Raw genomic sequence first — 13,996 nt, 5'->3', positions numbered from 1 at the left:
ACGGAGAATGTCCCTGACATGCGGATATAGCCGTCTAACATTTCCAAGTGCTCGAATAAAAAATATTGGTAGGGCTTTAACATAGTTCAGTCAAGTGGAACGTGCGAAAGCACTTGTGGAAATACCGCCTCAAAGGCAACCGCATGCAAGATCTTATAGTCAGCCGCTATCAGCAGCTACGCGCGGGAAAGGTAGGGGGGGGGGGGGGCGTGTTGTTTTCGCGTGTTGACGTAGCGTGTTGACGGCCTAGTGGTCTGGGAATCCGCTTCGGCTGCGGGAAGTGGTTGGTTCCAAACCCACCGCCGGACACCCACCGGTAAAAATGGGTGCAAGCCACCCCCTGCCCGGCGCCCGGCTTCCTCAGGGGTGTACGCTTGGAGGAGGCTGCGCAAACCCCGCTGCGCCCTTTCGGGGGCAAACCCAGTATCGAACACTCAGCCTGCAAAGGTGGTTCGTGTTTCACTTTCAAGTGAACAGTTCGACTCAAAGCTCGTATGCTCTAACCAGCGTCAAGTTCAACGATAAACGATCCTTCGTCAGAAGCGTCAACTTGAGTATCACTGCGGTCCTGGACAAGTGCGGTTTTTCCGGCTGTCCGACTTTGTGTGAAAAAAAAAATACGCGTGTTGACGTAGCAGCTGCGCAACGCCTCCGCCGCTGGCGCTCCGTCAAAGGTCAAAGGTGCAGATTTCACACATACCTCGGGTTTTTCAGCTTTGCTATTGAAGTAGTCGCACTAAAATATTGTTTCATCCAGAAGGCTTCGCTCATTCTGTTGTCCATCTTATGATGTCGCGTGTAATGTCGAGTAGCCTTTTCTGAATCGGCAGAACAGTCTTAGCAACATTAACACTGCATGGTTGGTTGCTAAATTAAGTATTCCAGAAGAGTGGCAATCTGGGTCTGTCGCAATTTCGTCTGTGCGCATGCGCGGAGTGACGTCATAGCCCGCAGCTGGTGTGCGTGCCGCGCGCCTCGCCGCTGCGCCGACGGCGGGGCAGACGCCGCCCGCCTTGTCAGTTGTGCGCATGCGTGGAGTGACGTCAGAGCACGAAGCTGGTGTGTGCGCCACGCGCCTACATTACTTTAGCATTTCGAGCATTCAGCGTAGCGGCGCCGTGGCCACCATGGCAGCTGCCGGCGGCGAAACTGAGTGGAAGAGGAGTGGAGAGGAGGAGAGTGACTCCACGTCCAGGGTCGAAGATGAAGAAGGAACGTCCAGCGAAACGCAGCGGCGAAAGACTGACTTTGGAATTCGACTGAGCGAGTTTCACTCGGCCAGCTGTAACTATCGCGTCATTCCAGGCTTAAACAGAGCTAAACCACAGTCATTTTTATGTCCTTAACTAGGGTATTAAATGATGCCTATTTTTTGTATTCCAGCATTACATTCTTAATCTTATAATTATTCTTGCAATCATATTTCTTGGCGCCAGCCTTCGCTTATATATGAATAATCATATTAACAGCAATAATTTAAATCAATTACAATGAATGGTTGAGCACCTGTAGACCTGAGGAGGCAAAGTATACCGCGTAAAGCAATGCTAATCTCGTCAGTACTAGGAGCAACCTCAGGAAAAGGATAAAGTCTAGTTCAAAAATCAATCAGGAGACATTATTATTCTGAACTCGGACATGTCGAGCTAATGTCTCTGCTAACTGATCACAGTGGACCTGCTACCTAATCTCTGCTAACTGATCACAGTGGACCACAGCATGTGTGAGGCATCGACTGTGGAATAAGAATAGCTCCGAATACATCTGGCATAAAGTCTAGCATGACGAAAAACAACTTACTGATATTTCCAATAAGATCAATGGGAGGTAGCTGTGACTGAAGCAGGTTGCTGTGGGACTCAAAATTGTTTTTTGAGCGCACGTGTGCTCACGAAAGAATAAAAGCAACTACAGGTGATAGCGCCATTGAAAGACGCATTGAGCTGTCGTGGAGATCAAAATTCCAGAGGCTGTCGGTCCTGTTCTATTCCAACACAACTCTGAACTTTCCAGATAGCACGCTTACATCGTCGCGACCAGTCTGCATTACAGAATGGACCACCGGTGTCAGAGTAATCCTTCCTGAGCACTCCTGTCGCATCCAGCATACACATGGAAGATAATCTCCCCCGCATGTCAAGGTGGGAGATAAAATTCAGTGCACCAGCGGCTTCAAACAACGAACCTTGGTTCAGAACTCAAGCATAATGTCGTGGCGGTGTATTCGTAACATTCTTCCGACGCTCACATATGTAAGCAGAACTTGGAGGCTAGCGAAAAGGCTTGGAAATAAGTGGAAGACAACGCAACGAGAAATGGAAGAATGAAAGAACCTATGTTGGCAAAGCTAGATAGACGCTGATCAAAGAACTAACGCTGATCGATGACATTCTAGCTGACATCAAGTGATAGAAGTTCTCTTGGGTTCGCCATGTGTTACGCAGAATATACCAGGTGTTTCAGGGAAGATGATCACTAATTTTTAAAAATAAGGTTTTAGAGGTAATGCGAAGCAATTTGCAGCATAGTGATATGACTGTTGGCGGACGTCAAAAAACAGGCGAATCATCTTAACTAGCTAATTGATTAACTAAATTCTAATAAAAACTATTTAACTATTACCAATCGGCACCTGATTGCAACTAGAGATTTGCAGGCGGTCGTTAGTAATAGTCATATCAGTTTCTAGAATTTCGAAAACGCCATTATTCTCGCCGCCGTGGCACGACAAAATTTGTCTATTTCGACTAGTTACGACCACTGGAGGGGTTGCTTTGCCTGCATGCTTTCGAAAGCGCGTGTATTTTCGCACGATGCAGCCAAATTTTGTCGAGTCACAGCGGCGAGAGTAACGGCGTTTTTGAAATTCTAAAAACTCATATGGCTATTATTAACGGCCGCCTGCAACTCTCTAGTTGTAATCGGGTGCCTAGTGGTAATAGTTAAAAAGTTAACTATTAGAATTTAGTCAATCACTTAGCTAGTTAAGATGATTCGCCAGTTTTTTTTTTTTTTGACGTCCGCCAACTCTGGCATTACTATGCCGGTAAAAACTTTCTGTTTACCTCAAAAGCCCTATTTTTAAACACGAGTGATCACCTTCCCTGAAGCACCTGGTATAAGCGGCTGTCCTAACGAAAGAGGGTAGATATGGACAGGTTGTAAGGATCCCTGGAGGCTGCAGAGAACATGAAAAGTTTAGGTGAACACTTTCGCAGCTATCGAGTGGGCGCGACTATCACCCGACCTTCCCGGTCGGGAGCTAAGAAGCACGAGAGGTGATTTTTTTTTTTTCATGAGGGGGGGGGGGGGGGGGGTGAGCCTAATATTTGGGGTTATCGTGGTGGTGATGATTATTGTGACAATGATGATGGTGGTGGTGGTGGGAGGGGGTGGCAATTGTTATGGTGATTATGATAAATCAGGGCTTCAGCCACACCTAAGAGGTGGCTTTCGAGCTGCTAATAGTATTGTGTGATAGACAAACCAACCCGTGACTGCATCTTAACTTTTCATCTTTTGCTTGGCGCAGTGCTTCGAAATCGTTGAGCTGCGCGCCGTGCCGGCATGTTTCAGGGTACGTCATCCACTACAAGAGCGAGTACGGCGAGTGGCAAGAGACGCAGGTGAACTCCAAACTAAGCAAGCACCTGCTGACAAACCTCATATGCGGAAATCACTACCAGATCACCATCACCGCCTTCAACTCGGCAGGAAGAGGCGCGCCCAGTGAAACAGTCAGCGCCGAGACCACCGGAAGAGGTGAGAACTGCAGCATTTACACCCGTCCACTCATCCATTCATCGAACCGGGCATTTTTGCAACATACGGCATTTCTGTCGTGGCCACCTGGCACATCGGAATCCACGAAACAAACTGAGCGAAGTTTGTACTATAGGTATATACAGGGATGAAAGACTCAGGCAAGACCATACAAAGGAAACATTGTCGATTATTGTATCAATATTTCGTACCCTGTAAGGCGAACAAAGTGATTTTTCCTCGTTAACCCTCCAATACTGGCCATATCACGTACGACAGAGACTGCAAAAAAATTGTTTTTATTTATACTGATATATACTGTATATGAGATACCAGAGCCTTACATTATCGCGAACACAGCCTTCTCCAAAAAATTGATCAAAAGTGCGTTCAATGTTCAAGACACCAGACATGCGGGAGGCCTACCGCAGCGATGGCCTAGTGGTCTGAACATCCGACTCGCAAGCGGGAGGTGCGGGAGTTCGATTTCCAGTGCCGCCGAACACCCACCAGTGACACAATAAGCGCTGGTTTTGCCCTGGCCTGGTGCTAGGCTTCTGTAGGGTAAATTGCTTGGAAAATGGGTCGTCGACCCCATCTTTTGTAACGGAAAATACCGTGTTTCACGGCATCCTTCGGTCAAAGCTGCTCTTGCGCCATTAAAATTCATCATCATCATCAGAGATACGGGAAGCCTGCTGGACTAACTCACTGCAAAAGCGTAATTTTTTGTGGCTGCGCTCTCGCAATGGCAGGTGACTGAACACTTCAGTATTTTGTAGTTGATTTAGTGTATGATTGTGAGTATATATGCACAGTTTCATCGCTCTTGGGCGCTCAGAAATTATTGCAATTCAGTAATCTTTTGTAGACTACTCATATTTTTAACAATGAATGTACCATTCTTTTATACTGCTGCAATTGATGGTCAACTAGTGAATAAATAATTGATTTAAGTTCATGACATTTATCCGCTGTGTTCGATACCATGCCATTACAGTGTTGAGTCATGTCGTCTTCGGTGCAGAAATACGTTTTTGTTGATGTTTTTGCTTCTGAGGCGATATGCCAGAGTTGTGTGCAGATCCAAACAGAAGAAAAATTCATGCAGACTTGTCTCAAGTGGTTCAGAAATAAAAATTGAAAAATCTGGGAAAACGAATAACAAATTTTGAAAGATTTTGAGGAGATTGGCATGAAAATCGAGGAAACAAAGAGGAGAGGGTTATAATAAACAAATTAAAAAGTAATAATAATAAATGATTAAATTTGGAGAGACAATTAAACGGAAAGAGTTAACACAGAACTCTCATTCACCTCGAGCGCAATTCATATCAGGCATACGGCCAGGCTCAGATTGAGCCTAAATATATGTTTTATGCTTATTAATATTGTAAGCCATAGCATGTTGTCTAATACCGGACTATTCGCATGTGAATCCGCTATGAAGAGATATTACTATCTCTTCCATTACTACTACTACTACTACTAATAATAATAATAATAATAATAATAATAATAATAATAATAATAATAATAATAATAATAATAATAATAATAGGTTTGGGGGGAAAGGAAATGGCGCAGTATCTGTATCGTATATCGTTGGACACCTGAACCGCGCCGTAAGGGAAGGGATAAAGGAGGGAGTGAAAGAAGAAAGGAAGAGAGAGGTGCCGTAGTGGAGGACTCCGGAATAATTTCGACCACCTGGGGATCATTAACGTGCACTGACATCGCACAGCACACGGGCACCTTAGCGTTTTGCCTCCATAAAAAACACAGCCGCCGCGGTCGGGTTCGAACCCGGGAACTCAGGATCAGTAGCCGAGCACCCTAACCACTGAGCCACCGCGGCGGGTAATAGCTTGTAATCGAAACTGAACAAACTGTCTGCATCGTGCAAACATACGAGAATGGAAAAGAATGTATCTAAACAAAGACACTGACATTCAATATAACTAACTGTGAATTAACTTCATTTTAACTTACTTAAATTACGAAACTATGTCAAGCTGTGCAAAGATTAAAGTACCTAGCCATCCGCCTATCTTTTAACCTAAAATGTCGTCAACACATCTATATTGGCAAGGCATCAAAGGCGGCTTAGTTTATGACACGGAATTAACGTTCCTCCATTTCGTCAGCCAACAATTAGCTCACACCGCCTTACTGGAAATCAAAGAAGAATATGTCTCACGAACATGAAGCTTGAACCAGTCAAAGTGCAGTCTGCTAAAAGCAGAGCTGTCTGCTTCGTTTCAACGGAACGCTCACGATCATCGAACACCACAGGAATGAAAGCAGTACTATTTTTAACGTCCATCCAAGGATGCAGACTACACTAACTTATTTTTTGGCGTGCTTTATTACTCAGAAAAGTCGTGCAGTGGTTTCTATATCAAGCGGATCTATTAGGTTTTTCTGAAACTGGATCGCCTCTTTAGGCTCCAGCCCTTTTTAGAGTGAACTAGCTGGCGTTTTAATTAGCCGCTTTTTCAGCCATCGAGATGTAGGATAAACTTCCACTGGATGTCGCATATGCAAGCGATCTCGAAGCATTTTTTTTTATCTCTAAAAGGTTTTTGAAATGCGTGGATTCTTTTTTATTTAAGCAGCATGTGCAATCATTTGCTGCATCAATATTTATCTTTGGCAAATAATTATAGTTCTCTCAACACTCGGGAAACACCGTGTACGCGTTGCAATTGCACCGCCAGACACACTAACACTTATTACACAAAACAGCACAGAAAAACTACAGCATGTCACAGTCTCTTAGAGGCTGAAACAACACAGTCGCTAATAACTCTGAGCGTCATTGGTGTGAAGACCGCTCGATCGATTTGAATTTTGCGAACTGTCTTCTATTAGCTACAGCACTGGCATTTTGAAGAGTATTGAATCGAAGAATTAGACACCGACTGCATACCGAAGTGCGTTTTCAAGTTGGAGTATGTTGAAAAGAGATACAAAAAAAGCTTCTCATGGCCTCTTTAAAGTTAGCAATTACAAAACTGCTAAATACAGTGCACGTGTGTTTCCAAATTGCCATAAATGACGTCTGTAGCAGTAACAAGCTGTTTCTGTCGTTCCGGCTCTATAAACGGTATGTCTTGTAAAGATGCATGCGCACCGAATGGGAGCACGCGATATGGCCATTGCTCCAACGCCTCTATAGCACAGAATCATCGGCGTAGTCTTTAAATCAGCAGAAACTTTGGACTCCGAAAAAACCATGCCATTAGCAAATTCGTTTTCGTCTTTTTTTTTTATTCTCAGGCGCTGTTTACTCGCAAATTTCTTTTTCATTATTATTGGAAATAGCTGACGGAAGGGCAGGCTCTGTGACTCCGTTCTAGTGGTACTATTACAAGTAGTAGCACAAATGCCATGACTTGAAAAAAAATTACATTGTGACCGGACAGTTATGGCGCTTGCAGATAAGTGATCGGTAGAAACAAAATTAGTTCACCTTTTTTGATGCCAATGCGCTGCTTATTCACTTTTTATTTTTCCCGAAAAGCATACACTTTAGCTCAGAGTCAAAATCAAGCGCGGCATCATCTACTCCCAGCATGCTAACGCTTTACAAAGCGCGTAAAAAGTTCTCGAGTTTCACTTTATTTTCACGCACAATACAAAAAGTGCCCGATGTCGTCAGTGCTAACGTCCGCGATGTCCTCTTGCGTCTTAGGTCCGGTGCCACCGCCGGACAAGACGTCTGCCGTTCTGGCGGCCAACTCGACCTGCATCTCCGTCAACCTGGACGGGTGGAGCGACGGCGGCTGTCCCATCACTTTCTTCGTGCTCCAGTACAAGCCGCATATGCAGCAGGACTGGATCCTCCTCTCCAACAACATCCAGATGGCCCAGTCGCCTGTCACGCTGCCAGACCTGGCTCCAGGCACCTGGTACGACATCATGGTGTCCGCCTACAACGATGCCGGAGCCACCGAAGTCGAGTACCGCATCGCCACGCTCACGCTCAGCGGTGGTGAGTCAGCGTCCTCAGAAAGCGGCCAGAGAGTCTGCAGTGTTGCTCAAAAGTTTCTAGGTTGCTTGCTTGCTGGATGAGCATTCTTGAGGAGTTGTTACGGCACCTGAGGCACTACGCAGGGCTAGAGGGTCAGGACGAGAGTCCTTACCCTGGAAAAATTTTAACCACTGGGAGTGTAATACTAGCCACACGTCGCGGTTCGGCATCAGCCATAGTAGTCTGTGAGCTTTTTTGCCAAGACTATAACTGCGCCATAGATCTGGCCGCCGCCTTCGTCAGTTGCTCCGCAGACACTGGGGACTGAGGGCCAACAGTTAATTGGTGTGTTCATATAGGTTGGTCTATGGTTTATATGGTTTAACGTAAAAGCGACTCAGGTCATGAGGGACGCCGTAGTGGAGGGCCCCGGATAATTTCGACTACCTGGAGTACTTACAGTGCTCTGCCATAGCACAACACACCGGACTCTAGTATTTCACCTACGTCGAAATGCGACCGTCTTTCTAGTCAGCAGCCGAGAACCATAACCACTGATCCATCGCGGTGGCTGTTCAGCGTGGTGGCCGAGTACTACGCGACTGTGGCCAAATCCTGTACTGGTGAGAGGGTGTGTTGTCGGTTCTGGACACGGGAATCAAGCCGGGTCACATCCCAGGCCTGGTTATTCAACTCAATCGAGAGTCGAATTTTTAATTTACTGCGGAATCGTTGGTACTATACACCCCCCCCCCCCCCTCCGCCGCACACACACACACAGGCTTCCCTGAAATGTTGTGTGTATTGAAGTGTAACTTCCGGTCCAAAAAAGGAGACTCCACCCTCCACTGCCATGTTCCCCAAGTAATCAGAACAATATTTAACGTTAATAATTTGGTCATCCGGTAGGTAACAAGAGAGCAAGTAAGGAAAGCCTAAGAAGTAATGTAAAGGGGGAAAGTAGCTAGTGAGGACCAGGTAACTGCAGATCTCTTGAAGGATGGTGGTAGACTGTGATAGGAATACTGGCTGCCCTGTTTACACAATACCTCAGGACCGTGCGTGCTGTGCCGGAATCTTGGAATAATGCTATCATTACCTCAATATATTAGAAAAGGGACGTCAAAGACATGAAAATTACAGACCCATCAGAGCAGCCTTAATTTTCAATCAACCAAATTATCAGGTTGTATTTCATAAAAGCTACTCGACAATAGTGCACATTCACACTATCAACCCTGGAGGAGAGAGAAAATTTCCGCAATATAACCAAACAGTATATATTGCTTCATGTAATATGAGAAAGTATTTGACTAAGTCTAACCTCAGATGTCATCAGGCCATTACGGAACCCGGGTGTAGAAGAGGCGTGCGTAAAAGTACTGCAAATTATTTATACTTGCTGCGCAGCCGCCATAGCCCTCCATAAAGCAAGTAATAAAAAACCAATAAGAAAGGGTGTCCGGCGGAAAGACACGATATATTCAGTAATATCTACTACGTGCTTGCAGCACATATTCACAAATATGGACTGGGAAGAGTTGGGGATAACAGTTAATCGAAAGTACCTTAGTAATATTGTCTTGTTAAGTAACACCGTGGACGACTTCCGAAGCATTATCAGTGGCTTAGACAAGAAAAGTAGAACGCTAGGCCTAGCTAGGCATTAAGTACAAGAAAACGACAATTATGTGCAACAGTATTGTCAAAAAAAGACTGTTTATGAACATGATATCTTAGTCAAAATCAAGAATAAATTGGCATGGGCTGGACAGTTACTGTGAAAGCAAGATTACCGATGGTCTTTAAGAGTAACGGACTGTATTCCAAGAGAAAACAAGCATAGCAGGAGGAGGCAGAAAGATAGGTGCGCGGATGAGATTAAGAAGTTTGCGGGGATAGGGTGGCCGCAACTGGCACAGGAATAGGTTATTAGTTAAAATATGGTAGATACATTTGTGCTGTAGTGGGCGTAGTTAGCCTCATGATGATGTGATCTATGTGGTGTCACCGCACGTTTTGTTTTTAACAAAAGCATTCGCGTGGAACAGCTTTAAGGCGTCTCTTCTTGTTCTTCAAATTCGTGGTTGAACTATCTCGCCGACAGCCATTCAATGCTGGACTGTAACGCCTATTCACAGACCATTAGAAAGCCAAAGAGAACCTTTGTTGTCAGAAGTACACTTCTTTGTCAAGTAAGCTTAGCCTTACTGCAGATGTTGTTTAGAAGGAGCACGTGAGCAGGAAAAGTTCATTTCACAACTCACTTCAAAATAACTGATGCAAAAGTGGTGGTGGGTTTATTCAGAGCAAACAGAGTTTGCAAGCCAAACATGGCCCTTTACATAAGTGGAGTCCTTAGTTTGAGACCCCGCTGGACGAGGCCGCTACTCGCGCCCGTTGGACTAAAGCCCTTTGAGACTCCAGCCTCGAGCACTTGAGCAGGGTTGCCTCCCATGCCTCTCGAAAAGGAGAAGGGCTTGAGGAAAGGGAAGGATTCTTCTGACAGGCCCAAACCATGTGGAAGTTATCGGACACTTTCTCACAAAGTGGACAGCGCCCATCAACTTTGGCTTGGTTTGGATTACGGTTTATAGCGGTTTAACGTCCCAAAGCGACTCAGGCTATGAGGGACGCCTAAGTGAAGGGCTCTTGAAATTGCGACCACCTGGAGTTCTTTAACGTGCACCGACATCGCACCATCAATTTTGGGGTCAAAATGTTTCGCTATTGCAGGACACAATAAAGTGTTGGTCTGCAGGCGCCTCAGAGTTCGCTCATCGGCTTTACTTAGGCCCTTAGCAGGGACCGGGAAAAGCCGATGGCGTTCGAAATAGTATTCCAGAATTTCCCTCGACCGCAAAATCGGTTGCCTATCCTCTGAGCCGGAGAAGCCTGGATGTGGTGTCCAGTGGGTACGCGCTCGGGTGGCCGCGCCCGCAGCCTCATTACCTCTAAGACCCTGATGGCCCGGAGTCCAAACTCTGAGTTTGGGTGAAGGGTTCGATTCTCTTACTGCCATCTTTAGAATATGGTACGCCAAAGGTGAAACCTCGCGATCGAGGTAGTGTTCACAGGCTCGACGCGAATCTGTGATCAGGTCCGTCGAATTCGGGTCCGAGGCGGCAAGCGCAATGTCTACCTCCTGAGCCTGGAGAAAAGCGCTAGCCACAGCAACTTTGTAAGACTAATGCATAGCAGTATGCCTTCGCAAAGAAATAAAACAAACCAAAAGGCAGATTTTTAACGCCGTTCAACCGAGTATGACGTGGGAAAGAACTTGGTTTCGAATTAGCTCGACTATTGACTCATTGCCTTACATTGTCCTTCAAGACAGTTTCTTTTAAACTTCCGTACCACGTGACTGTTCCCTAGCCACACCATGTCCAAGCCAATTCATATCAAAGGTCGCGGGTCAAAGGTCAAAAGTCAAGGCCTCAGAGACTCGTTGGATTTTTTCAGGTTTGCTAGTGAAGTAGCTAGTGCTTTTGCTAAAGGAAGAAAGATTAAACAGGTTCGAACAGCGTTTTAAGACCATCATAAAGCAAGGCAACTTATCAGCGACTTTAAACCCAAGTGCAACGTGAATCAAGATAAATATCAATTACATGATTTTCTCTCGTTCTGCGTCTCCAGCACCACTTTAGCTCAAGAAAGACACCGTCTCGCGATATCCCATCCGTGCTCAGTGCCCAGCCGGGTCCGTCTTCGTGTACAACGGTGCTCTGCATCGGCGGGCAGTTCAGGGTCATCGAGCTGAGAAATGAAACGAAACGATGTCGTCCAGAAAGTTCCAGGGAGAAATAACGCCCTTCTCTTTATGGGTGCTCTCTCCTCGACCGTCTGCAGCGACGGTGGCGCCCCTGGCGGCCCAGTCTCAGGAGAGCGGCGGCTCCCTGTTCCGGGACCCGGCCGTGCTGGTGCCCGTGGCCTGCGCCGTGGTCGTGGTGCTGGTCATCTGCCTCGTCGTGGGCGTCGTGCTGGTGCTGCGGAGGCGCGAGAACGTCTACGACACCTGCCACACGCAGCACATATGTGAGTCGCAGCAGTGTGACGTGCACGCAGGAGGAGCATGGTGACTTTAGGGCACGCATTAAAGGCCACCCTTTAAAAAAAAGTTTAGGTGGGCATTTAAGGTCCTTACATGAGGAAGCGTCCTTTGACATAAAGACATTCACACAAAAGGTCTTAACCATAAAGGCCTTTGACCTAACGGCCTGTACCATAAAGGCCTTTACTAGGAAGGTATTTGTCCTAAAGTCCTTCATCCCAAAGGCCGTTCGCGTAAAGGCCTTTAACATGAAGGTCTTCAACGTAAAGGCCTTTATCACTACCACTGTAATTAATGACCCCACCTCAAACCATCACAGCCATCGCCAAACATTTAGGCTCGTTTATTTCGCGCCATTTGCCGTATCACGTGACTAACTTCGGAGGCTTCATCACGCACTGGCATTTTCCAGGTTAGGAGGACAACAGTGCTTTCGCACTAAATGTAGAGACGTGAGTCTGTCAGTATAACTGGCAGGCTATTCAAGGTCATATAGTTTCTCTATATTACCTACAGGGAAAGCAGGTGCCCCTGCAATGGAGAAGAGCAGGAATGCCGGGAAGATGAGGTTTTGTATTTGTTTTGGCTATTGGGCACGAAACGTGGAATCAGCCATTAGAATGCGACTCTTCTTGCGGAAAACCTCAAAGAAATGCGGTGAAAGTTTCTATACCGGGCTAACACTTGCGTTAAATTTATTGAAGTGGAAAACGCGCTATTAGAATAGTTTCATCTGCGCGCACATGAAGGCATCGCTGCGCATCTATCGATTCAGATGTAGAATCCACATTTTCGGCCCAAACCTAGCTAATCCAAATAAGAAACCTCGTCTTCCCGGATTTCCCGCGATGGATGAAGTGCTCTTTAAGGAACTCGCATAGATTGTGGCGCTCGCATTCGTTCTTGGTGATAATCAGAAACCGTATGACTCCAGGCTTACGCATAAGGCTACATGTTCATCAAGTAATGCGCGTACGCATACGCATATATGATTTTCATCAGTACAGTGAGAGTCCTGTAGAGGTTCAGGATAGAAACGGACAGACGTTATTGATGGCCGAAATTCATGCAGTGACCTGTTGTGATAGTGTCTAATGAGATGCTTGCCCTGCAGTATTTTTTATTGTGTTGAAACATCAACCCTTATATTCTAAACGGTTCATCAGTATAATTTCATAGGTTAAGTATACTGTGAATTCTGAATGAATTTCCGTCTCTAGAGAATAACTGTTTTGTCACTCATCACGCACACATATCGGTGGCAGGACGAAAAGAACGTTTCATTTGCTCACCAGGGTTGGTTTGTGTGAAGTGCGCACGGCTATGCCTCCGTGAACAGAGTTTATGGCACGTAGGAATACGCGTGTATTGCATCGTTCGGTCACTGCGTAAAAAACAACAACGGAAAAGCAAAGTGCCGATCAACAGCAAGCATGCAACGAGTTCGTGCATCTGCCTTTTCCAGTGCTGTTCACGCGCATCTGTTCAGAACATTCAAATCTGCGACTCATGCATAGTAAGGCTATGCTAGCGACTTTAAATAATTCCAAGTTTAAATGATAATTGTTTATTTGTTTGTTTAAGAAACTGCAGAGGCGCTTGACTCAGAAGTGGGCACAAAGAAAAAGCTACATTGATCAAAATAACCCAAGAACATATCCACAACAAAAATGAGTACCAAATACAGGACATCAGGGAATGAAGTACTGCAATGAAATAATTATAATTTAATTATCAAAGCAGCTACTTTTCTTTTCACGTAACTAATATGACGACTGTGTAAAAATAAAGCTGCGTAAAAAGGCTTCTCCAACCTACACGAATCACCGAATTTCTGAAATACTTTGCGCACAACAAACCAGGTTGTCAAACAATGAATTCCTAAACAAACAAATTTTGTGCGTTCGATGTTTCCCTGGCTATTTGCCGCGCGAAGCAGAGGTGATACAACAGGCCCCAAAGCTACAACTTAACCAAGGAAAATGCCGGGTGTTTTTTTTTTTATGTCTACACGTCACGTTCGCCTAAGCAAATTCCCGGCAGTTCTCGTATACGACATTTCGTATCATTTTTAACGCTTGAATTTGTGGCAAAATTGTGATAATTTGTGGTATTTGTGGTAAAATGATACTTGTATTGTTAAGAGACTGGAAGCGGGCAGAGTGAGTGAGGGAACAAACGCGTGTTAATGACATCCTAGTCGAAAT

At 45.5% G+C, this 13,996-nt stretch overlaps 1 protein-coding gene across 1 annotated transcript in view; it reads left to right on the top strand.

Moving 5' to 3' along the window:
• Positions 1-13,996, top strand: part of LOC144128609 (cell adhesion molecule Dscam1-like) — a 388,116-nt gene that overhangs the window by 369,014 nt on the left and 5,106 nt on the right. Inside the window, exons 19-21 of the mRNA XM_077662144.1 lie at positions 3,577-3,762; positions 7,460-7,759; positions 11,588-11,773. Coding sequence (XP_077518270.1) covers positions 3,577-3,762; positions 7,460-7,759; positions 11,588-11,773 — 672 coding nt within the window. The remainder of the gene's footprint in view (positions 1-3,576; positions 3,763-7,459; positions 7,760-11,587; positions 11,774-13,996) is intronic.

This window comes from Amblyomma americanum, chromosome 4 (assembly GCF_052857255.1).
Source record: "Amblyomma americanum isolate KBUSLIRL-KWMA chromosome 4, ASM5285725v1, whole genome shotgun sequence".
Taxonomy (NCBI): domain Eukaryota; kingdom Metazoa; phylum Arthropoda; class Arachnida; order Ixodida; family Ixodidae; genus Amblyomma; species Amblyomma americanum.
This window is presented reverse-complemented; position numbering and strand designations above follow the sequence as displayed.